The following is a 25,434-nucleotide window of genomic DNA, read 5'->3' as shown; positions in this document are numbered from 1 at the left end:
CATAAGTCATGTTATACTCACAGACATGATGCAAACAGTTTTAGAAACTTCAGATTGTTTTCTATCCAAATATACTAATAATATGCATATCTTATCAGGCAGCTGAATTTGGGCATGCATTTCATCCGGACGTGAAAATACTGCCCCCTGTCACCAAATGTTAACCAGCTTCATGAGGTTGTCACCTGGAATGCAAAAGTTAATTTGTGAAATTTATTCACTTTTTAATGCGTTTGAGCCAATCAGTTGCATTGTGACAAGGTAGGGGTGGTATACAGAAGATAGCCATATGTGGTAAAAAACCAAGTCCACATTATGGAAAGAACAGCTCAAATAAGCAAAGAGAAACGACAGTCCATCATTACTTTAAGACATGAAGGTCAGTCAATACGGAAAATGTCAAGAACTTTGAAAGTTTCTTCAAGTGCAGTCGCAAAAACCATCAAATGCTATGATGAAACTGACTCTCATGAGAACCGCCACAGGAAAGGAAGAGCCAGAGTCACCTCTGCTGCAGAGGATAAATTCATTAGAGTTACCAGCCTCAGAAATTGTAGCCCTAATTAATGCTTCTCATAGTTCAAGTAACAGACACATCTCAACATCAACTATTCAGAGGAGACAGGCATTCATGGTCGAATTACTGCAAAGAAACCACTACTTAAGGACACCAATAAGAAGAAGAGACTTGCTTGGGCCAAGAAACATGAGCAATGGACATGAGACCGGTGGGAAATCTGTCCTTTTGTCTGATAAGTCCAAATTTGAGATTTTTGGTTCCAACCACCGTGTGTTTGTAAGACGCAGAGTAGGTGAATGAATGATCTCCGCATTTGTGGTTCCCACCGTGAAGCCTGGAGGAGGTGTGATGGTGTGAGGGTGCTTTGCTGGTGACACTGTCTGTGATTTGATTTAGAATTCAAGGCACACTTAACCAGCATGGTTACCACAGCATTCTGTACCGATGAGCCATCCCATCTGGTTTGCGCTAGGTGGCACTATAATTTGTTTTTCAACAGGACAATGGCCCAATACACACCTCCAGGCTGTGTAAGGGTTATTTGACATAGAAGGAGAGTGATGTAGTGCTGCATCAGATGGACTTTCCTACACAATCACCTGACCTGAACCCAATTTAGATGGTTTGGAAAAGCAGCCAATAAGTGATCAGCATATGTGTGAACTCCTTCAAGATTGTTTGAAAAGCATTCCTCATTAAGCTGGTTGAGAGAATGCCAAGCGTGTGCAAAGCTGTCATCAAATTCCACAAATGAACTTTTAACAAGGCACACCTGTTAATTGAGATGCATTCCAGGTGACTACCTCATGAAGCTGGTTGAGAGAATGTCAAAAGTATTTCCAAGTTGTCATCAGGGCAAAGGGTGGCTACTTTGAAGAATCTCAAATCTAAAATATATTTTGATTTGTTCAACACTTTTTTGGTTACTACATGATTCGATATGTGTTATTTCATAGTTTAGTAGTTGGACATAATATACCAGTGAGATGGTTCCAGTTTTAATGATTTAGGTAGCATCAAAAATCAATTTGGAGGGATGAATACCAGGAAAGGGGTTAGCAAGATTTACCGCCCAAACCCACTCCCTTTTCCCAGGATAAATAACTGCGAGAATCTGGTAAATTATTATACATTTTTTCTATCAACAGCATGACTTCAAATGGAACTGCTAAATTATGTGATGTCTAAATCTGGCTTCTCTATGGCCTTCTCTCTGCTATCTGCATGATCAATCATCAACGATCAGGGTGGGGACAGACAGCGCATCTCAGTAGGAGCATAGCTCAAAATGCATGTAACTTTTTTCCTTGTGACAGGGGGCTGAGGTGGAGCAGGTTGAGAGCTTCAAGTTCCTTGGTGTCCACATCAACAACAAACTAGAATTATCCAAACACACCAAGACAGTCGTAAGAGGGCACAACAATGCCTATTCCCCCTCAGGAAACTAAAAACTATTTGGCATGGGTCCTCAGATCCTCAAAAGGTTCTACAGCTGCAACATCGAGAGAATCACTGCCTGGTACGGCAATTGCTCGGCCTCCGACCGCAAGGCACTACAGAGGGTAGGCCCAGTACATCTCTGAGGCTAAGCTGCCTACCATCCAGGACCTCTACGCCAGGCGGTGTCAGAGGAAGGCCCTAAAAATTGTCAAAGACCCCAGCCACCCCAGTAATAGACTGTTCTCTCTACTACCGCATAGCAAGCGGTACCGGAGTGCCAAGTCTAGGACAAAAAGGCTTCAACAGTAAGACTCCTGAACAGGTAATCAAATGGCTACCTGGACTTGGTTTCAACAGCCTTGGTTTCTCAAATGACTGCCTCGCCTGGTTCACCAACTACTTCTCAGACAGAGTTCAGTGTGTCAAATCGGAGGGCCTGTTGTCCAGACCTCTGGCAGTCTCTATGGGGGTGCTGGTCAATGATGTCGCTCTTGCTGCTGGTGATTCTCTGATCCACCTCTACGTAGACGACACCATTCTGTATACTTCTGGCCCTTCTTTGGACACTGTTAACTAACCTCCAGACGAACTTCAATGCCATACAACTCTCCTTCTGTGGCCTCCAACTGCTCTTAAATGCAAGTAAAACTAAATGCATGCTCTTCAACCGATCGCTGCCCACACCTGCCCACCCTCCCAGCATCACTACTCTGGACAACTACAAATAACTAGGTGTCTGGTTAGACTGTAAACTCTCCTTCCAGACTCGCATTAAGCATCTCCAATCCAAAATTTAATCTAGAATTGGCTTCCTTTTTTTCAACAATGCATCCTTCACTCATGCTGCCAATCATACCCTCGTAAAACTGACTATCCTACCGATCCTTGACTTTGGCAATGTCATTTACAAAATAGCCTCCAATACCCTACTCAACAAATTGGATGCAGTCTATCACAGTGCCATCCGTTTTGTCACCAAAGCCTCATATACTACCCACCACTGTGACCTGTATGCTCTCATTGGCTGGCCCTCGCTACATATTCGTCACCAAACCCACTGTTTCCAGGTCATCTATAAGTATTTTCTAGGTAAAGCCCCGCCTTATCTCAGCTCACTGGTCACCATAGCAGCACCCACCCGTAGCACGTGCTCCAGCAGGTATATTTCACTGGTCACCCCCAAAGTCAATTCCTACTTTGGCTGCCTTTCCTTCCAGTTCTCTGCTGCCAATTACTGGAACGAATTGCAAAAATCACTGAAGCTAGAGACTCATATCTCCCTCTCTAACTTTAAGCACAAGCTGTCAGAACAGCTCACAGATTTTTTTGCTCCTTTGCACCCCAGTATCTCTACTTGCACATTCATCTTCTGCACATTATCACTCGTGTTTAACTGCTAATTTGTAATTATTTCGCCACTATGGCCTATTTATTGCCTTACTTCCCTAATCTTACTTCATTTGCACACACTAAATATAGACTTTTGTATTGTGTTATTGATTATATGTTTGTTTATTCCATGAGTAACTCTGTGTTGTTGTTTGTGTCGCACTGCTTTGCTTTATCTTCACCAGGTCGCAGTTGTAAATGAGAACTTGTTCTCAACTAGCCTACCTGGTTAAATAAAGGTAAAAAATAAATACAAATAAAATGTCTTTAATGTAGGGCTCATAAAATGTCTAATGTAGGGCTCGTAAAATGTCTTAATGTAGGGCTCAGGTAGTATCAGGCTTGAAATGTCATGCTGATCAAAGCTCAAATCAAACCCAGACATATTTATATGGTTTAAATGCTTTAGAATGACACTTCCGGTTTTGGCAGGAAACACCAGGTCACCCGGAAGAAAACTGATTTATTCTTGGGATGGAACATTTGTAAAATACGGGGGAAATATGAAACCCTAATTTACGCCACCCTGGCTGTCATTCTAAATGCAGGTTGCAGGTGATTAAAATGTCCAATTGTTGGGTAGCCTCACTCACTGGCTGGATTCCAATAGGAATTACACTTTCCAAGCCAGCATAATGTGACTAAAATAATGTGACTAACAACGAACAATGTGACTGTAAATCAGGAGTTTCCATTCGCTGTGTTAGGATATCACTAGGCCCTGAAAGAAATGCCTTATGATATACTGTATTGTCATGAAAAAAATATGTAAATAATGGTAGAACCGTTCATGGAGGGTTCTAGGAAGAACCTATAGAGGATAAAAGGGTTCTTGGTAGAATTATTTGTAGAGAGTTCTACGAAGAACCCTTTATAGGGAATCCTAGCTATTACACTTTACAGAGAGTTCTATGAAGAACCCTTCATATAGGATTCTAGGTAGAGCCTTCGGCAAAGGGTTCTACCGAGCACCAAAAGGGTTCCCCTATGGAGACAAACCGAAGAACCCTATATGGTTCTACTTAGCACCTTTTTTTCTAAGAGTGTAGGACCTACACTATGACCAACCTACCTTTGTCTGTCCCTGTCCTGCCCTTGCAGGCTGGTTGGCTGGCTCGTTTCTCCCAGCCCTGGCTTTTTGGTTGCTCCCTGCCCTGACTGGCTGGTTATCCCCTGTCCTGCTTCCTGCCTGGCTCCCTGACTCACCTGTGACGTTCACTATGAAGCAGAGTGTGTCGCTGCCCTGAGGGCCCACGGTGCTGCAAGCGTACAGGCCCGAGTCCTTGGGCGAGGCGTCGCGGATCTGCAGCACCTCCCGCTCTATCAGGGTACGGTTGTTGACCCCCAGAGAGGAACCATCCTTAGTCCAGGTGATGGTCCCCACCTCCCCGGGCAGAGGGCAGTTGAGCTTCAGCAATTCCCCCGGGTGCACCGAGCACACGGTGGGCTTAGAGATTTGGTATTTGGTCGGAGGCTCTGCAGAGCAAAGAAAAGGGAGGGGGAGGCCGAGGAGGGGTGTGCACAGAAAGGAGGGAAGAAAGACAGGGAGAAAGGTGGAAGAGGAAGAAACAAGCAATAGTGTAAGAAATATTTTTTTAAACACCACATAACCCCATGGATGCACTTAAATCAATGTAAAGCCAAGAGGAGTGATACAGAGAGAGAGGAGGCCCAAACTGTTTAATCTTAAAACCATATATTAACATGACAACCCTCATTCAGGACACACCCTAAACATTATCTTTAGTGTTGGGTTGTGTTTTCATGCGTAAAGCATGCAGTTATGGCCCAAAGCAGAGGGTAGAGAGTGAACAGTGGCGTGGAGGTGGAGGCAGAGCCTGTGAGAATAACAACCAATCAGTGGCCAGACAGATAAACAGACCCTCTCCCTTTCAGCACAAATACCAGCCAGTGTGAGTACAGCAGAGAAAGACAGGTACCTCCAAAATAACAACTGAATAAAAATATGAACGCAACATGTAAAGTGTTGGTCCCATGTTTCATGAGCTGAAATAAAAGATCCCAGAATTGATCCATATGAACAAAAAGCTAATTTCTCTAAAATGTTGTGCACAAATTTGTTTACATCCCTGTTAGTGAGTATTTCTCCTTTGCCAAGATAATCCATCCACCTGACAGGTGTGGCATATCAATAAGCTGATTGAAAAGCATGATCATTACACAGGTGCACCTTGTGCTCTGGAAAATAAAAAGCCACTAAAATGTGCAGTTTTGTCACAACACAATGCCACAGATGTCTCAAGTTGAGGGAAAAAGAAATTGCCATGCTGACTGCAGGAATGTCCACCAGAGCTGTTGCCAGATAATGTAATGTTAATTTCTCTACCATAAGCCACCTCCAGTATCGTTTTAGAGAATTTGGCAGTACGTCCAACCGGCCTCGCAACCGCAGACCATGTGTAACCACTCCAGCCCAGGACATCCACATCTGGCTTCTTCCTGCAGAATTGTCTGAGACCAGCCACTCAGACAGCTGATGAAATTGTGGATTTAAAACTGATGAATTTCTGCACAAACTGTCTCAGGGAAGACTGCATGCTCATCATCTTCAGCAGGGTCGTGACCTGACTGCAGTTTGGCATCATAACCGACTTCAGTGAGCAAATGCTCACCTTCGATGGCTACTGGCATGCTGGAGAAGTGTGCTCTTCACAGATGAATCCCTGTTTCAACTGTACCAGGCAGATGGCAGACAGCGTGTACTGTATGTTGTTGTGCGGGTTGCTGATGTCAACGTTGTGAACAGAGTGCCCCATGGTGGCGGTGGGGTTATGGTATTGACAGCAATTTGAATGCACAGAGAAACCGTGGCGAGATCCTCAGGCCCATTTTTCGTGCCATGCAACCGCCGCCATCACCTCATGTTTCAGCAAGATAATGCTTGGCCCCATGTACACATTTCCTGGAAGCTGAAAATATCCCAGTTCTTTCATGGCCTGCCTACTCACCAACGTGTATGACAGCATGTTCCAGTTCCCGACAATACCCAGCAACTTCGCACAGCCACTGAAGAGGAGTGGGACAACATTCCACAGGCACAATCAACAGCCTGATCAACTCTATGCGAAGGAGATGTGTTGAGCTCATTGAGGCAAATGGTGGTCACACCAGATACTGACTGGTTTTCTGATCCACGCCCCTACCTTTTTTTAAATGTATCTGTGGCCAACAGATGCATATCTGTGTTCCCAGTCATGTGAAATCCATAGATTAGGGCCTAATGATCTTTTTTTATTTTTATTGAATGATTTCCTGATTGAACTGTAACTGGGTAAAATCTTTGAAATTGTTGCATGTTGCGTTTATATTTTTTTTCAGTGTATTTTTTCAATCCCCTACACCCATCAGAAAGAAAATCCAGACAGGAAAGGGTGAAAGCTGTTTTAGAGGGAGCACTCTTTCTTTTCCGGTCTTGTTTTTGGACAGTAAGACAGAAGACAAAACCTTGACCTAACCAAAGGTCTAACTACTCTGTTTTCCAGCCCTCTCTCTCTACAACCATGGTAAATCTAGTCTCTAACCTCTGCCTTGATTTGACACACTCAGTCTACAGATTTCAACACTTCATTACAAAAACAAACCTTGGCAGAGGTGCAAGATTTTTGGATTGTTTATTGCAATATTGTGTGTGTGCTTGTTTTCCATAAAATAAATATTGTACGTGGCTAACGTGTCAGTCCACATTTGGCTGACTGTACCGTAATAATTGGAGACATAGTACAGAGGCACTCCCAACCGTTCCTGTATCTCAGCACACCTCCCTAAGGTACATTCCACCTTCATTGTGTGTGTTACATTAACTCCCACCCTTGAGCAAGAAGAGAAAGTTAATTCTACTTGCAGGCAGCCGGCCATGCCAGAACGTGTGTGCTCTAAGCGCTCCCCCCGGGCACATTGCCCCACACAGGTATAGTTCCGGTACTGTGATATTTTTTTCCTCTTTCCTTCACTCAGGAAATAATTAAGCCATCCGTCTCCACCCACCACCCACTGTGCATGGTCTGAGGAGGAGTGTGTATGTTGATTGATGGGGGCTATATTCACCACCTTTGTTTATTTCCCTACATAGTTTTCCATACTACTTTAATTGCATTGTTATTGACTCTGCGTTTCCCTCCATTGTGTGATCAAAGCCTGTGGAAAGAGCTGTTTCTGTTGCCTTCCACTAGGCCTGATACAGGCCTGTCGCTCAGTTCGGGAGCAAGGCCTCTATCAACACAGGTGAGAGAGAAGGGGTGTACAGAAAGCTAATATACACAGAACTGAGAGGGGATGGCCATATACTATGACAGGCACCATCTATCACACACAGAATGGGGGGTGGGGCAGGACATTGTTAAATAACTCCAAATGGTGAACACTTGGAAAGGTATGCTTAAGTGTTACTTTGAGGTGTTGTATCTCTCTTCTCTGCTGTGTGTACATCTGTCCATCTTCATCAATGTCTCTCCTCTCACATTCATGTCTTTCACCTCCTTTTCCTCCTCCAATGACTCTGTTGACCTGACCCTGACCCATCCCTAAACCTGTTGACACCTTCATTCACAAATACTCATGGGAACCATGAGGCCAATCCCACTTACACCTCGAAACACACGCACTCCAAATTCACTTATCATAACCCACACAGCAGATTGTGGCCATGGACTTTGTTACAATGCAGCATCTCAGTGGAGGTTGAGGGTTTGAAAACTACCACTGCATACTTTTCAGCTCTTCCTCCTCCCTCTACACCACAGGAGGATGTGTTCTGATATGAACTCATCTTCCGCCTAGACACCTCTCTCCATTCCTACCACAGTCAAATCTCCGTCCCATTCTCCCCATCAAAAAAATATAAAACACGTTACAAATATTTTGCTGCTTTTCGTAAATGCAGATCAAAAATGCTTCTTATTGTAATTTCTGCACAGCATCAAACACATTTTTTGCTTCAGTTGCACTTCTCCACTTGGATGAGAATTCACGAATGGGCATTCTATCAAAACACAGCGCTCTGACTGATGTGTAGCTACTTCGCTTGTACTTTTCTTGGTGTAGCCAGCCTACTTTTCTCTGGTAAAATGCAAGATTAACTTTAAGCAAAACATTAGGAAATGTAGCTGGTTGCATTCTTTCTATGATAAACATTAGAAATATGATGGCCATGCATCGTTTTTTCATTGTCTCATTTACTAGTGTGGCTGTCAGCCAAATAGTGCTGCACTTCTGTTGTCATCTGACGACAATGAAGCTATTTTCTGCGGAATGTGTTGCTCTAATGTATTTTCTGTGAAGGAAAACTATAGTTGCACATCCGATAACTATTGAAGAAAAAAAAAACACAACGTTACTTTCAATATAAAACGCTTTCTCCTGTTGTGCTATTTACAAACATGTGACTAGCTCAACTGCTCTGGGGAACTACGGTAAGCTTCATAATGCAAAATAATGTGACAGGTGAAATGAAGAACACAATCTGTTTTATCTCCGAACCTATTGCACAAGTTGACTGCCGGTATTTAGCTACAAATATAAACATGTATTGAAAAACGTTTCAAAGGTATTGACGGTACTGAAAAACCATCCCGCCCAAGCTTACTACCAGCCTACCTGTCAAGAGATGAGTCTCAGCTAAACCCTGCTTATACGACCTGTTGACATGTTGAGGTTTGAAATTTTTCTCACTCTTGCCGTTTGATAATCCGACGATTCCAGACGTCATTCATATTTGGATATGCACACGTACATGATCAAATAGAGATATTCTTTGTTCTCTCTGTTATCATTTCAGCAAGCTAGCTAGCTTTCAATTAATTATCTAAATTGCACATCTATATATCAATGCATTATCTAAATTACGGGCGCAAATTCACCACAGAAATAGAAAGAATATAAACTCTGGTAATATGGATAGCCTAACTATTGAACGGTTTGAGCATGTATACGAATTTGCCTAAAACTTTAGTGGTCAAAACCTTTCATCTTGGGGTGACGGGGGGAACGGTGTTCTAAAATGCAATACGAGCACACAATTTTAGCATTTATATGACAAAGCAGTGCAGGTTTCTCAAAGCAACGTTTGAGGATTTTACATTTTGTGGTTATCATCTTCAAAGTTTTTGCGCAGGTCACAAAAAGCTAAATTAACATGACACAAGCTGAAATAAATGTAAAAGGCTTTGAATATAGAAAGATTGGTATATGCTCAGTGCTCCGTTAACATTTCACAAAGATACGCTTGTTTTTGTGAGACATTAAAGCATATACTAAAATATGAAAATACTAAGTAATGTCTCATATACAGTGGGGCAAAAAAGTATTTAGTCAGCCACCAATTGTGCAAGTTCTCCCACTTAAAAAGATGAGAGAGGCCTGTAATTTTCATCATGCAACATGCAAAAAATGAAACATGCAAAAAATCCCTGCTAGGGGGAAATACAGGTTTTAACTAATTAAACAACAAAGAATATGATCTACATGCTCAGTCTGCGTGTAAAATAAAAAGTTGATAAAGTGAACCTATCTCACAGCTAAAAATGTAAAGAACACAATCCAATGTTATTTGTTGCCTAGACTTTACTACAAATGACACTTAAGTATTGAGAAAAAACAATACACTATTATTGCAGTTAGCCATAACAGCCTTCATATAGTTGAAGTTGGAAGTTTACATACACTTGAAGGTTGGAATGATTAAAACTCATTTTTCAACCACTCCACATATTTCTTGTTAACAAACTACAGTTTTGGCAAGTCCGTTAGGACATCTACTTTGTGCATGACACAAGTCATTTTTCCAACAATTGTTACCAGACAGATTATTTCACTTATAATTCACTGTATCACAATTCCAGTGGGTCAAACGTTTACATACACTAAGTTGACTGTAAACAGTAAACAGCTTGGAAAATTCCTGACAATTATGTCATGGCTTTAGAAGCTTCTGATAGGCTAATTGACATAATCTTAGTCAATTGGAGGTGTACCTGTGGATGTATTTCAAGGCCTACCTTCAAACTCAGTGCCTCTTTGCTCATGGGAAAATCAAAAGAAATCAGCCAAGACCTCAGGAAAAAAAATGTGGACCTCCACAGGTCTGGCTCATCCTTGGGAGCAATTTCCAAACGCTTAAAGGTACCACGTTCATCTGTACAAACAATATTACGCAAGTATAAACACCATGGGACCACGCAGCTGTCATACTGCTGAGGAAGGAGACGCAGTCTCCTAGAGATGAACATACTATGGTGCGAAAAGTGCAAATCAATCCTAGAACAACAGCAAAGGATTTAGTGAAGATGCTGGAGGAAACAGGTACAAAAGTATCTATATCCACAGTAAAATTAGTTCTATATCGACATAACCTGAAAGGCTGCTCAGCAAGGAAGAAGCCACTATTTCAAAACCGCCATAAAAAAAGACAGACTACGGTTTGCAACTGCACATGGGGACAAAGATCGTACTTTTTGGAGGAATGTCCTCTGGTCTGATGAAACAAAAATAGAACTGTTTGGCCATAATGACCATCTTTACGTTTAGAGGGAAAAGGGGGAATGTTGCAAGCCGAAGAACACCATCCTAACTGTGAAGCACGGGGGTGGCAGCATCATGTTGTGGGGGTGCTTTGCTGCAGGAGGGACTGGTGCATTTCACAAAATAGATGGCATCATGAGGTAGGAAAATTATGTGGATATATATATCAGTCAGGAAGTTAAAGCTTCGTCACAAATGGGTCTTCCAAACGGACAATGACCCCAAGCATACTTCCAAAGTTGAAAAATGGCTTAAGGACAACAAAGTCTATTGGAGGGGCCATCACAAAGCCTTGACCTGAGTCCTATTGAACATCTGTGGGCAGAACTGAAAAAACGTGTGAGAGCAAGGAGGCCTACAAACCTGACTCAGTAACACCAGCTCTGTCAGGAGGAATGGGACAGAATTCACACAACTTATTGTGGGAAGCTTGTGGAAGGCTACCCAAAACATTTGACTCAAGTTAAACAATTTAAAGGCAATGCTACCAAATACTAATATATGTCAACTTCTGACCCACTGGGAATGTGATGAAAGAAATAAAAGCTGAAATAAATCATTCTCTCCACTATTACTCTGACATTTCACGTAAAATAAAGTGGTGATCCTAACTGACCTAAAACAGGGAATTTTTACTGGGATTAAATGTCAGTTTAAATGTATTTGGCTAAGGTGTATGTAAACTTCCGACTTCAACTTCTAAATATTGCTCTTGGGAAAAAAACATCTTAAAGTAGAAAAATACATTCTATTTCTGCTCTATTATAGTGGCCACTATAGTAGACATCGATTAAGTACACAAGGCTACAGACAAGAAATTAGTGAGTTGCAAAATAGGAAATTAGTTGCAAAATAGGAAATATAGTTGCAAATAAAATAAAATTAAATGCAAATCAAATTAAATCAAATGAGTTGCAAAATAGGAAATATAGTCAAGACGTTGACAAGGTTATAAATAATGATTTTTAATTGAAATAATAAGTGTCCTTCAAACTTTGCTTTCATCAAATAATCCTACATTTGCAGCAATTATAGCCTTGCAGACGTTTGACATCCTAGTTGTCAATTTGTTGAGGTAATCTGGAGAGATTTCACCCCATGCTTCCTGAAGCACCTCCCACAAGTTGGATTGGTTTGATGGGCACTTCTTATGGTGAAGCTGCTCCCACAACATCTCAATAGGGTTCAGATCCGGTGACTGTGCTGGCCACTACATTATAGACACAATACCAGCTGACTGCTTCTTCCCAAAATAGTTATTGCATAGTTTGAAGCTGTGCTTTGGGTCATTGTCCTGTTGTAGGAGGAAATTGGCTTCAATTAAGCACCGTCCACAGGGTATGGCATGGCGTTGCAAGATGGAGTGATAGCCTTCCTTCTTCAAGATCTCTTTTACCCTGTACAAATCTCCCACTTTACCACCACCAAAGCACCCCCAGACCATCAGATTGCCTCCACCACACTTGACAGATGGCGTCAAGCACTCTTCCAGCATTTTTAAAAATGATCTGCGTCTCACGAATGTTCTTCTTTGTGATCCGAACACCTCAAACTTAGATTCGCCTGTCCATAACACTTTTTTGCAAATCTTCCTCTGTCCAGTGTCTGTGTTCTTTTGCCCATCTTAATCTTTTCATTTTATTGGCTAGTCTGATATATGGCATCCTGGAGTCGCCTCTTCACTGTTGATGTTGAGACGGGAATTATTTAAAACTTCTTTGGAATCGGTGACCCATCCACGGGACGGTTGAGCTGACGTAGGCTAATGCAATTAGCATGAGGTTGTAAGTAACAAGAATATTTCCCAGTACATAGACATATCTGATATTGTCAGAAAGCTTAAAATCTTGTTGATCTAACTGCACTGTCCAATTTATCGTAGCTATTACAGTGAAATAATACAATGCTATTGTTTGAGGAGAGCTTTGAACTTTTGAAAAGTTATTGATAAACAAATAGGCATATTTGGGCAGTCTTGGGCAATTTTGAACAGTCTAAAGCTTTGCGCATACACTGCTGCCATCTAGTGGCCAAAATCTGGGCTGTCCCTGGGCTGGAATAATACATTATGGCCTTCCTCTTGCATTTCAAAGATGAAGGTACAAAACAATACAAAAAAACTGTAGTTTTTTTCTTTGTATTATCTTTTATCAGATCTAATGTGTTATATTGTCCTACATTCCTTTCACATTTCCACAAACTTCAGTCTTTCCTTTCAAATGGTATCAAGATTATGCATATCCTTGCTTCAGGGCCTGAGCTAAAGTCAGTTAGATTTGGGTATGTCATTTCAGGTGAAAATTGAAAGAAATGGGCGGATCCTTAAGAGGCTGCCAGTTGAGGACTTGTGAGGCGTCGGTTTCCCGAACCAGACACTATAATGTACTTGTCCTCTTGCTCAGTTGTGCACCGGGGCCTCCCACTCCTCATTCTATTCTGGTTAGAGCCAGTTTGCGCTGTTCTGTGAAGGGAGTAGTACACATACAATTTCTCAAATAGAAAAGCCATTATTTCTCAGAACATGAATAGACTGACAAGTTTCTGAAGAAAGTTCTTTGTTTCTGGCCATTTTGAGCCTGTAATCGAACCCACAAATGCTGATGCTCCAGATACTCAACTAGTCGAAGAAGGGCAGTTTTATTGCTTCTTTAATCAGGACAACAGGTTTCAGCTGTGTTAACATAATTGCAAAAGGGTTTTCTAGGATCAATTAGCCTTTTAAAATGATCAACTTGGATTAGCTATAAACTATCAAAGTAAAGAAAGTTGCACACTCCATGTATAATCTCCCAGCAATTTAATGGGTATTAACCAACGTTTCGGCATCACTGTGCATTCCTCACCCTGAGGAATATTCACCGTTAGTAAGCACCTCCACACAAACTATTTTTCTGGGTGTGCCCCAGCTCATTTAAAAATAAATCTACTATTAAACTTGGATTAGCTAACACAACATGCCATTGGAACACAGGAGTGATGGTTGCTGGTAATGGGCCTCTGTACGCCTATGTAGATATTCCATTAAAAATTAGCTGTTTAAAGCTACAATAGCCATTTACAACATTAACTACGTCTACACTGTATTTCTGATTCATTTTATGTTATTTTAATGGACATTTCAAAAACAAGGACATTTCTAAAGTGACCCCAAACTTTTGAACGGTAGTGTATCTTGTCTGCTAAATTAAAACAGGCCTACAGCCTATGGGATCGTGCATAACCAGATAACATACTGTAGGCCAACTCATATTCTGTACTTCTGAAATACATTTTCTGGTCAGGCACAGAAGAGATTATTATAATCACCAATGTTCCTTTTTAGTGATGACTTGTGTTTACCTAAATCTTTGTGTTAACTTGCTGGGACAATTCAACAAATGACAGAACACACCTTTAATTTACCATGCTGAGTATTGCTTTACGAAAGACTATTAAAGGTGGCAACTATAAAGCCGATACTCTACCAGATCTGGATCTCTTGTTCTTCTATTATTTCCCAGTATGACCAATTTCCCTAAAACAAATATGTAGTTCTGTGATTTGTAACACTGTTGTTTCAATGATGAGTCAGTGTAAGGACTGATGCTGGAGACGAGAAGCAAGTACATGGAGTGAACATTTAATGGAAAACGGACAAGAAACAAATGTAACGACATCGATACTGACACGGGGAACAAACTGAGGAGCAGACAGATATAGAGGGGCAATCAACAAAGTAAAGGAGTCCAGGTGAGTCCAATGAGTGCTGATGCACGTAATGGGCGGCCTCCAGCGCCAGAGAGGAGAAGCGGGAGCAGCGTGACAGTCAGTCTAGGTAAATCATTAGTTCTGGTGGCAAAAATGTGCCAAATCCCATGGTTTTTAAGATGAGATCAACCAAACAGAATGTTTCATTGTTGTTTCACAGTCAATTTCAATGAGCATGTGAACATTCCAACATGTCTCAACCTTTCTTTATCAGCCTGCAAAGATTCTATTGAATAGACTCCCATACAACACGATTTATAACATTTTGGGAGAAGATATCATATATCAATTTGATCAGGGGCTTGCAGGGAACAATATAACACCATCAAACCTTTGCCACCCCAAAGTGGCCAAACTTTTGCTCTGGCCCATGGACTGACTACAAGGATAAGTTTGATGTCGGACAATAACAATAGAATGGTCATGATGTGATGCATGCCAAAGACGGTAAGATGAAAGGCGACATTCATACTGGGAATTTGGCGGGACTTTTAAACACAAAGCCGAAATCATAACTAGGTCAGTTGACGGAAATAAATGTACAGGCTTTGTCACAGGCAATACCTTTCAGATATAGAAAAAAAGTAAGCAAAAAGTTTGAATGCTGGTTTGCTGATGCTGGTTTGTTGAATGCTGCTGTTGGCTGGTTTTTGTCTCTGTTTAAAATGGATCTCTCTCTCCCTCTCAATTCAATTAAATTCAACTCAATTCAACTCTCCCTCTGTGACAGTTATTATCAGCGTGGCTATCACTCCTCTCCTCTATTCATTCACACCATCCTGGCAAGAGCCAATTATGCTCTATGAGGGACTGTGGCAAGAGGCTGCAACCAATTCTCACACCAGAACACACTTGTCTATCTAGCTGCCTATCTTTCTCACTCCATCTGTCCAACTGTCTGTCATGTCTGTGAGCAGACTAAGCACCAACAGTAACATTATCTAAGGAGCATGAGTTGCGTACATAAAGAGCAGTGTGATCTTTCAAATACTTTTTTTCTAAGTGTGTGATCATAAAAACAGGCACTGCTGTAAAACTAGCTAGCTCTTCTCTGCCATTTCTCTCTCCTGTAGTTTAGTGAGAGGAGAGGAGTGAATAAAAAGGTTTGAGACAGTGACAGTCTGTGACACCTGATAGACATGCTGATAATAACTGTCACCTGGAGAAAGAGGGAGAAAGAGGGAGAAAAATCAATTTCAAACAGAGATGAAAACCAGATAACTTTAGCATGAAAACTTTTTGCCAACATTTTTTGTTGCGTACATAAAGATGTGTGTGATCATAAAAACAGACACTGCAGTAACTATTTCTTATTTTAAGAACAAATTGTTATTTACAATGACAGCCTACCAAAAGGCAAAAGGCCTTCTGCGAGGGCTGTGATTCCAAATTAAAAATAAATAAAATATAGGACAAAACACACATCACGACAAGAGAGACAACACTACATAAAGAGAGACCTAAGACAACAACATAGCAAGGCAGCAACACATGACAACACATCATGGTAGCGACACAACATAACATCAACATGGTAGCAGCACAAAACATGGTACAAACATTATTGGGCACAGACAACAGCACAAAGGGCAAGAAGGTAAAGACAACAATACATCACACAAAGCAGCCACAACAGTCAGTAAGTGTCCATGATTGAGTCTTTGAATGAAGAGATTGAGATAAAACTGTCCAGTTTGAGTGTTGTTTGCAGCTTGTTCCAGTCGCTAGCTGCAGCGAACTGAAAAGAGGAGTGACCCAGGGATGTGTGTGCTTTGGGGGCCTTTAACAGAATGTGACTGGCAGAACAGGTGTTGTATGTGGAGGATGAGGCCTGCTGTAGATACCTCAGATAGGGGGAGTGAGGCCTAAGAGGGTTTTATAAATAAGCATCAAACAGTGGGTCTTGCGACAGGTATACAGAGATGACCAGTTTACAGAGGAGTAATGAGGAGCATATAAGGAGCATTGGTGGCCGAATGGTAAAGAACATCTAGCCGCTCGAGAGCACCCTTACCTGCCGATCAATAAATGATGTCTACATAATCTAGCATGGTCATCTGAATCAGGGTTAGTTTGGCAGCTCGGGAGAAAGAGGAGCGATTACTTTAGCCTGCAGCTTTGACATGTGCTGAACTAGCTAACTCTTCTCTGCCATTTTTGTAACCTTTATTTAACTAGGCAAGTCAGTTAAGAACAAATTCTTATTTACAATGACGGCCTAAAAACAATAGGTTAAACTGCCTTGTCCAAGGGCAGAACAACAGATTTTTACCTTGTCAGCTCAGGGATTTGGTCTAGCAACCTTTCGGTTACTAGTCCAACACTCTACCTGCTGGCTACCTGCCAGGCTACCTGCTGCCCCAAATGAGTGAGAGGAGAGGAGTGAAGAGAGAGGTGTGAGTGGGAGGACTAAAAGTCATAATAAACAAGTGTACACACACACATACATAAGCATGCACACACACCTCACAAGCTATACTATAGAATGCATACTCTCCCCTCTTTCTGTGTCCACTCTACAAACCATTCTTATTTCCCTCTCTCTAGTCTAATTCTCCATTATTTCCTTTCAAATTAAAATTCCATCAAGCTTTATTGTCATGACAATGCAGTGCTCTGCCAACTGCCTTCCAGTGGCGTCCATGGCAACGGCCCTCCGGCCGAGCATTCGGTACCCGCCAGGCACACACACATACCACCACCAACCCTCATCAGACAGGTAGTGGAGGAGTGACAAGAAGGCATTTTTTGCTGCATCGGCCAAGGGAAACAACAGTCCATATAACGTTAATACACTTCATCAGCAGGTAGCCTAGTGGTTAGAGTGTGGGTCAGTAACTGAAAGGTTGCTGGACCGAATCCCTGAGCTGACAAATTTTTTAAATATCTGTCATTTTGCCCCTGAACAAGGCAGTTAACCCACTGTTCCCCGGTAGTCTGTCATTCTAAATAAGAATTTGTTCTTAACTGACTTGCCTCGTTAAATAAAGGTAAAACATTTTTTAACAGTAACTAGACCTAATGGCAGGCAAGCAGGGGCCTATAAGAGTCCATTGCATAGAAGAAGCTATCAGTCTAACTGCATGCCACATTGACAGCAGGACTCAGGACAGTTTGTTTAGTGGGAGAGTTTAGCTTCATAGCCACTGACACACAAACAAACACAGAAACATGCACACACGCAGACATGCAGGCACATGCACGCTCACACGTACACACGCATGTAGAGATTCACACTAACACACAACATGTCATTAACAGACCAGAGGCAGGAAGGCTGATACTTTTACAACCTGGATCATTCTGTTGTTAAGATATCACTAAGTTTGAGTCCTATGACCACTATCTCTTCTCATGTAACCACCCACTTACATGCAATAACATCTGGTTCTTCTTATTCAAATTGAACAGGCCATCACTATGCAACTGAATACTTGAACATTGATTCTACTACTCCAAACTACTGTAGCACAGGGTATCAGAATGTTCCTCCCTGCTATACTAGCCTTACAGGTTGGAGTCCTACAGTATATCACTAGCTGAAAGGTCATTTTGCTATCATAATGAGTAGCAATCAATCAAAACGAATCACAATGGCGTGCTTTTCATGACAATAGCTTGACGTGTCCATGCATATTTACATTGACTTAGCCTGACTAACCCACAGTCCAAAGTGAGGACCATAGAAATATAATGAATATATTGTATTTTTTTAAGGTAATGGTTCCGTACTCCACACACAATGTTTTTTGTATAAAGCTTCATTTTTTAATAAAAAATGTATCTCACTGCATCAGAGATAGCATGTAGGACCTTCGGAGTGAGATGGAGAACATTCGTCAACAGCCCAAGCTCCCTATAAGAGCAAAGGGCTTAAATAAAAGTAAGTCAAGGGATACACAGACGTTTCATTTAAAAGCCTTCTTCAGTGGGAGGTAAAGAAACAAGCAGCAGAGCTATCATGGGTTCATTCCTCGTTCAAAGAAAGCGGTAACACTGATATGCAATCTATGACAATTACCACTCCCCTCCCAGAGAGGCAGAGAAAGACAGTGGTTTAGGCACTTGTGGCCCCAGGGAGCTCTGAGGTTCAGAGGGGGTGGGGCTAGGGAACACTACTGACAAGACAACCTCAGGGGGGTAACTAAGAGAGGAAAAGAGACACCTCTTTTCATGTTCCTCTGTTTATGTCTGTACAGGTGATGGGCGGGACACCGCCGCAACCACAACCAATCAGAGCAAGAGAGACGAATGACTCACTCTCATATGACCCCAATAGAAATAAGTTGTGCAATCTTTGGTGGTTTAAAATGTAGTGTATTCAATTTTGTGTGGCTGGAACTTGTTTTCAAATGGCCAAATAAATCCAATGAAAAATACACAAATGCCAAAATAGATTCTAAATTTACTGGTGCACACAATACACACACACACACACACACACAAACATCACCACCTTGGAATATTACCCCTGTGGTTGACCAGGGTCAGCTGACAAAAACTGATCTGGAATCAGATATTGGGGATGCTTTCTAAACAATCCTCCGACCCCTGCCCTGTTGATACCTCATCATGTGAACCCCCAGGTTCAGCCCACTTAATCCCCCGTCACATAACTTCCCAAATTCTCCGTAATCACCCCTATCTGAAGGAAAAGTCAGGAAAAGTCCAATATGCGCAAATACTCTTAAAAAACGTTCCTGGGTCTCCCAAGTGTCGCAGTGGTCTAAGGCACTGCTTCGCAGTGCTAACTGTGCCTCTTTGTGGCACCTGACCACATGACTGAACAGTAGTCCAGGTGCGACAAAACTAGAGCCTGTAGGACCTGCCTTGTTGATAGTGTTGTTAAGAAGGTAGAGTAGCGTTTTATTATGGACATACTTCTTCCCATTTTAGCTACTGTTGTAACAATATCTTTTGACCATGACAGTTTACAATCCAGGATTACTCCAAGCAGTTTAGTCACCTCAACAAGATCATATTCCACATGATGTATTACAAGATTTAGTTGAGGTTTTGGGTTTAGTGAATGATTTGTCCCAAATACAATGCTTTAAGTTTTTGAAATATTTAGGACTAACTTATTCCTTGTCACCCATTCTGAAACTAACTGTAGCTCTTTGTTAAGTGTTGCAGTCATTACAGTCGTTGTAGTAGCTGACGTGTATAGTGTTGAGTTATCCGCATACTGGCTTTACTCAAATGCCAGTGGCATTTCGTAAGTAAAGATTGAAAAAAGTAAGGGGCCTAGACAGCTGCCCTGGGGAATTCCTGATTCTACCAGGATTGTGTTGGAGAGGTTTTCATTAAGAACACCCTCTGTGCTTTGTTAGACAGGTAACTCTTCATCGACAATATAGCAGGGGGAGTAAAGCCATAACACATACGTTTTTCAAGCAGCAGACTATGATTGATAATGTCAAAAGCAGCACTGAAGTCTAACAAAACAGCCCCCACAATATTTGTATCATCAAACCAATCATCAGTCACTTGTGTAAGTACTGTGCGTGTTGAATTTCCTTCCCTATAACTATGCTGAAAGTCTGTTGGCAATTTATTTACTGTAAAAAAGCATTGTATCTGGTCAAACACAGGTTTTCCAAAACTTTACTAAAAGGTTGGTAACGGGCTGATTGGTCGGCTATTTGAGCCAGTAAAGGGGTTTTTACTGCTTGTTGGTAGCGGAATGACTTTTGCTTCCCTCCAGGCCTAAGGACACACACTTTCTAGTAGGCTTAAATTGAAGATATAGCAAATACGAGTGGCAATATCGTCCGCTATTATCCTCAGTAATTTTCCATCCAAATTGTCAGACCCCAGTGGCTTGTCATTGTTGATAGACAGCAATAATTTTTTCACCTCTTCCACACTCACTTTACGGAATTCTTGTCTTTCATAATTTGGTCAGATATACATGGATGTGTAGTGTCAGCGTTTGTTTCTGGCATGTCATGCCTAAATTTGCTAATCTTGACAATTAAAAAATCATTAAAGTAGTTGGTTTTGTAATGAATGAGCCATCTGATTCAATGAATGATGGAGCTGAGTTAGCCTTTTCCCCCAAAATGTAATTGAAGGTGCTTCAAAACTTTTTACTATCATTCTTTAAGTCCTTTATCTTTGTTTCATAGTTTAGTTTCTTCTTCTTTTTATTCAGTTTTCTCAATTTGCAGTATGTTTGCCAATCGGTTGTGCAGCCAGACTTATTTGCCATTCCCTTCGCCTCATCTCTCTCAGCCATACAATTTTTCAATTCCTCATCAATCCACAGGGTTTTAACAGTTTTTACAGAGATTTTCTTAATGCCCCAATATCTCTGTTCCACATGTTTTCTTTCTAATTAATCCAAAAGACTGTGGAGATATGGTATTGTGAGGGTGAGGGTATGTGTAACCCTTTACAGTCATATCCATATACAGGTTGAAAATGGCATATATTGGGCACTGATAAACGGCTAAATTGTAACTTAGAGGCTGTACAGTAACACACTATACATGACGTCAGAGCTCCAGCTTTGCACTTCACAGAGCTGTATGGGTTTTGACCTACAGCCGTTCTGAACTTGAGCACCTCGCACGACAAGAAATTGCCCCCATCCTCCCGCTAATTTGGCAACTTTTGCTCATTTTTTGTTGTCTGAGTGAGGCAAATGCTGTAAACTAAGAAGACTATGTGTTTCGAAAGATAAGACATTGAGGATTATAATAAATATCGCTTTCATGTCATACAAGCAAGCCAAACACCCGTGAGTCCAAATGTGCACTTCAGTTCAAAGTTTATGATCACTATGTTTGATGTACATTTACAAGATGACATGGTGTCATACCCTTGGTTGTTCTGAACAGAACGAGCCTGTTTGTCTATTGTGAAGAAAATTTGCAGTGGCACATGCACCTGAATCCACTCATTACTCCTTTCTATGCCCACCAAAATGATGATCTGTTTCCCTGAATTGCATTGTGAAAGCCTAACACTGTAATATCATATTTTATAACTTAGCTAGTCATGTTGGCAATAGAACACGCTTCAAATTATGCCCACTTGACTCAGATTGAGATTTATAATGGACCGTTTTTGGATTGCGTAAACAACAAAAGTATTTGTGTGAGGGTGGGGGTGCAGGGTTGTGTTCCAAAAAAACGAATACAAATACTAGTTCCTTAAGGCACAGCTAGGAGAGCTAGACAAAAGCACATTATAGTCATAAAAATGCATTGAAATTACTTGGAAACTCTATATATGTTGGAGAGGTATGTGGCCACTTGGAGACACAAGTTAGTCCTCTCACTCAAACCCTTGTCCTATTTTTGTCTTTTGTTGCACCAACCCAACATTTTCCAGGAATATTCTTATCATGTAACTGAATGTATCCAGAGTATTTTCAGATTTCGTAATCAACAAATGTGAAAAGTACTGTAAATGTAAAATTCACATAAAATCAACATTGTAATGTTTGGATTCAGTCTTGTGTCAGGTGAACTTTTGTGCCCTCAGCTTTGCTCTAATAACTTCCAAAAATCTCAAAACTGTTCCCTTTCAATTGCTACCATGGTTATGCAAATGCTTTTCATATTTATTCTGTAACAAACATTTCAATTTAACCTTATCCATATAGGCCAATTCCCACAAGTATAAAGGGATTAGGTCAAATCAATTGGAGAGTACAACTCAAAAGTGCCAGCCCTACTCCTCTCCACCCTGAACCACAACTATCACCCTAACAGTGTACAATAAGTGGTACAATACAAGAGCTAGAGGGCCAAGGAGAGTCTTACAGCAACATTACCTCCTGAGCTGAAATAAAAGAGCACAGAAATGTTCCATACGCACAAAGAGCTTATTTCTCTCAAATTTTGTGCAGAAATGTGTTACATCCCTGTTAGTGAGCATTTCTCCTTTGCCAAGACAATCCATCCACCTGACAGGTGTGGCATATCAATAAGATGATTAAACAGCATGATCATTACACAGGTGCACCTTGTGCTGGGGACAATAAAACAACAATAAAAGGCCACTCTAAAATGTGCAGTTTTGTCACACAACAGAATGCCACAAATAACTCAAGTTTTGAGGGAGCGTGCAATTGGCATGCTGACTGCAGGAATGTCCACCAGAGCTGTTGCCAGAAAATTGAACATTCATTTCTCTACCATAAGCCGCCTCCAATGTCGTTTTAGAGAATTTGGTATGTCCAACCGGCCTCACAACCACAGACCGCATGTATGGCGTTGTGTGGGTGAGCGGTTTGCTGATGTCAACATTGTGAACAGAATGCCCCCATTGTGGTTGTTATGGTATGGGCAGGCATAACCTACAGACAATGAACACAATTGCATTTTATTGATGGCAATTTGAATGCACAGAAATACTGTGACGAGATCCTGAAGCTCATTGTGAAGCCCATTTTTTATTAGGTATCTATGACCAACAGATGCATATCTGTATTTTTAGTCATGTGAAATCCATAGATTGATGCCTAATGAATTGATTTCAATTGACTGATTTCCTCATTAGAACTGCAACTCAGTAAAATCCTTGAAATTGTTGCATGTTGCGTTTATATGTTTGTTCAGTATAGGATCAGCTTACCTTTCCCAAATCTTAACCGTAACCATTGAAGGGGGATACCCCTAAACAGACCTTAGATCAGTATCTGGCTAGGGGCAACAAAGTAAATAATACAGCCAATGAGGAGCCAGTGTCTTACCTTCAGGTTCTAGCGTAGCCTCTTCCTCGGCGACAGTGTACGGTGGCCTCGCCACAGTAGCCATCACTAGGGACAGCAGGACGGCGGTGAGCAGCCAGGCCCACGAGGCCATCCTGTTAGAGGAGGGCAAGTCCCCCCCCATCCCCCCCTCCTCAGGCTCCGCCTCCCCCTGGACACTGATCCCATCTGAAGGGCTCCACCCAATCATCAACTGCAGGCTGTGTGGCCTGTCACTCACTGTGAATTCCCCCAATCACCTGGGCTGAGGAAACGCTGTGGGCGGGACAAGAAAGTTGGGAAAAGAGTGGTAGGTAGGTAGGTAGGTAGGTAGGTAGGTAGGTAGGTAGGTAGGTAGGTAGGTAGGGAGGGAGGTAGGGAGGGAGGTAGGGAGGGAGGTAGGGAGGTAGGAATAGATTGAAGAGAAAGGTAGGCAGGGATTACATTATTTTATAATGTGGGGGGAAAGGATGAGGGAGAAGAGAGAGAAAACCAAAAGAGGAAAATTTGTATTGACGTAGAAAATGAAGCAATTCTGCATTTACACCACAGATGTAGAATCTTAATTTGAAAATGTAAACTTGTTGTGTATTCAAGGTTTAAAAAGGCTTCTAAAGTTTGTAATTTCCACTTTAAAATGTCAGACTTGATTTGGCCTAACAAAAAATATACCAACCCCTACAAAAAATGTCCATTAATTATAATCCACATTTCCTGTTGCTGCAGGATTATTTTCCTGCTGTAGCAAATTGACTCAAATTAAGATCCTACGTCTGTATACTATACTCTGCTAAACTCTCTTGTCTCTATTTCTTACCTGTCTCACCTATTCTAATAGCACGTATAGAAAGAGTGGGTATGAGAGAGGGAGAGAGTGTCACAAAATGCTGTCAAACAAGCCTTGCCACAGACATACCAAAGCTCTGATGCACCTCAGCTCAGCACACAACCACACTACACCTACCTTTACGTCCAACCCATTGTCGCAAATCCTCACGTTCATAATTACAATACACGCCGCATGAGTATGTAGCATTTCTATTGAGTGGATTTGATGCTTGCATTCTAAGGCTGAAATGATTGTGGACTACAGGAAAAGGACGTGGCAGTAGTGGAGCAGGTTAAGAGCTTCAAGTTCCTTGGTGTCTACATCACCAACAAACTAACATGATCCAAGCACACCAAGACAGTCGTGAAGAGGGCAAGACAAAAATAATTCCCCCTCTGGAGGGTAGTGCGTATGGCCCAGTATATCACTGTGGCCAAGCTTCCTGCCATCCAGCTCCTCTATAACAGGCGGTGTCAGAGGAAAGCCCTAAAAATTGTCAAAGACTCCAGCCACCCTAGTCATAGACTCTTCTCTCTGCTACCGCATGGCAAGCGGTACCGGAGCGCCAAGTCTAGGTCCAAGAGGCATCTAAACAGCTCCTACCCCCAAGCCATAAGACTCCTGAACATCTAATCAAATGGCTACCCAGACTATTTGCATTGTCCCACCCCCCTCTTTTACGCTGCTGCTACTCTGTTATGATCTATGCATAATCACTTTAATATAACTCTACCTACATGTACATACTACCTCAACTACCTGGTAAGTGTATATAGTCTCGCTATTATTATTTTACTGCTGCTCTTTAATTATTTGTTACTTTTAATTCTTATTCTTTCAGGTATTTTTTTAATTTATTTTAATTGCATTGTTGGCTAAGGGATGGTAAGTAAGCATTTCACTGTAAGGTCTACCTGTTGTATTCGGCGCATGTGACAAATAACATTTGATTTGATCACATTGAAGTGAAGTTTTACATATATAAACAGTTTCTCAGAGAATCAGCATTGAATAGACTTTGTTAGTTATTAAGAAAAAAACATGTATCACTAGGCTACTGTAGTTATTACCATTTCACTAACGCAATTATTATTATTGTTATTGTGGTTATTATTATTATTATTATTATTATTATAACTGAAAATGTCCAGCTGTGGAATATCAAATTCCACCAAACATCACTGTCTTCTGATCCGAGAGAGCAGGCAACAATCAATTATCAAATCATCCAATACTGATAGTATATGTCTTATCCTTGTGCGCAACCTG

At 41.4% G+C, this 25,434-nt stretch overlaps 1 protein-coding gene across 6 annotated transcripts in view; it reads right to left on the bottom strand.

The window, feature by feature from the left end:
* Positions 1–25,434, bottom strand: part of LOC112223890 (fibroblast growth factor receptor 2) — a 96,500-nt gene that overhangs the window by 66,854 nt on the left and 4,212 nt on the right. For 4 of the 6 annotated variants that reach the window (XM_024387198.2, XM_024387197.2, XM_024387196.2 and 1 more), the window contains exons 2-3: positions 23,340–23,612; positions 4,556–4,825 (exon numbers count right to left, since the gene is read on the bottom strand). In XM_024387198.2, coding sequence (XP_024242966.2) covers positions 4,556–4,825; positions 23,340–23,547 — 478 coding nt within the window. In that variant the 5' untranslated portion in view covers positions 23,548–23,612. The remainder of the gene's footprint in view (positions 1–4,555; positions 4,826–23,339; positions 23,613–25,434) is intronic. The other 2 variants (XM_024387199.2, XM_024387200.2) reach the window with 1 other exon arrangement.

This window comes from Oncorhynchus tshawytscha, linkage group LG24 (assembly GCF_018296145.1).
Source record: "Oncorhynchus tshawytscha isolate Ot180627B linkage group LG24, Otsh_v2.0, whole genome shotgun sequence".
Classification (NCBI taxonomy): Eukaryota; Metazoa; Chordata; class Actinopteri; order Salmoniformes; family Salmonidae; genus Oncorhynchus; species Oncorhynchus tshawytscha.
Note: the sequence above shows the minus strand (reverse complement) of the source record. Positions and strands in the feature narration are given on the sequence as shown.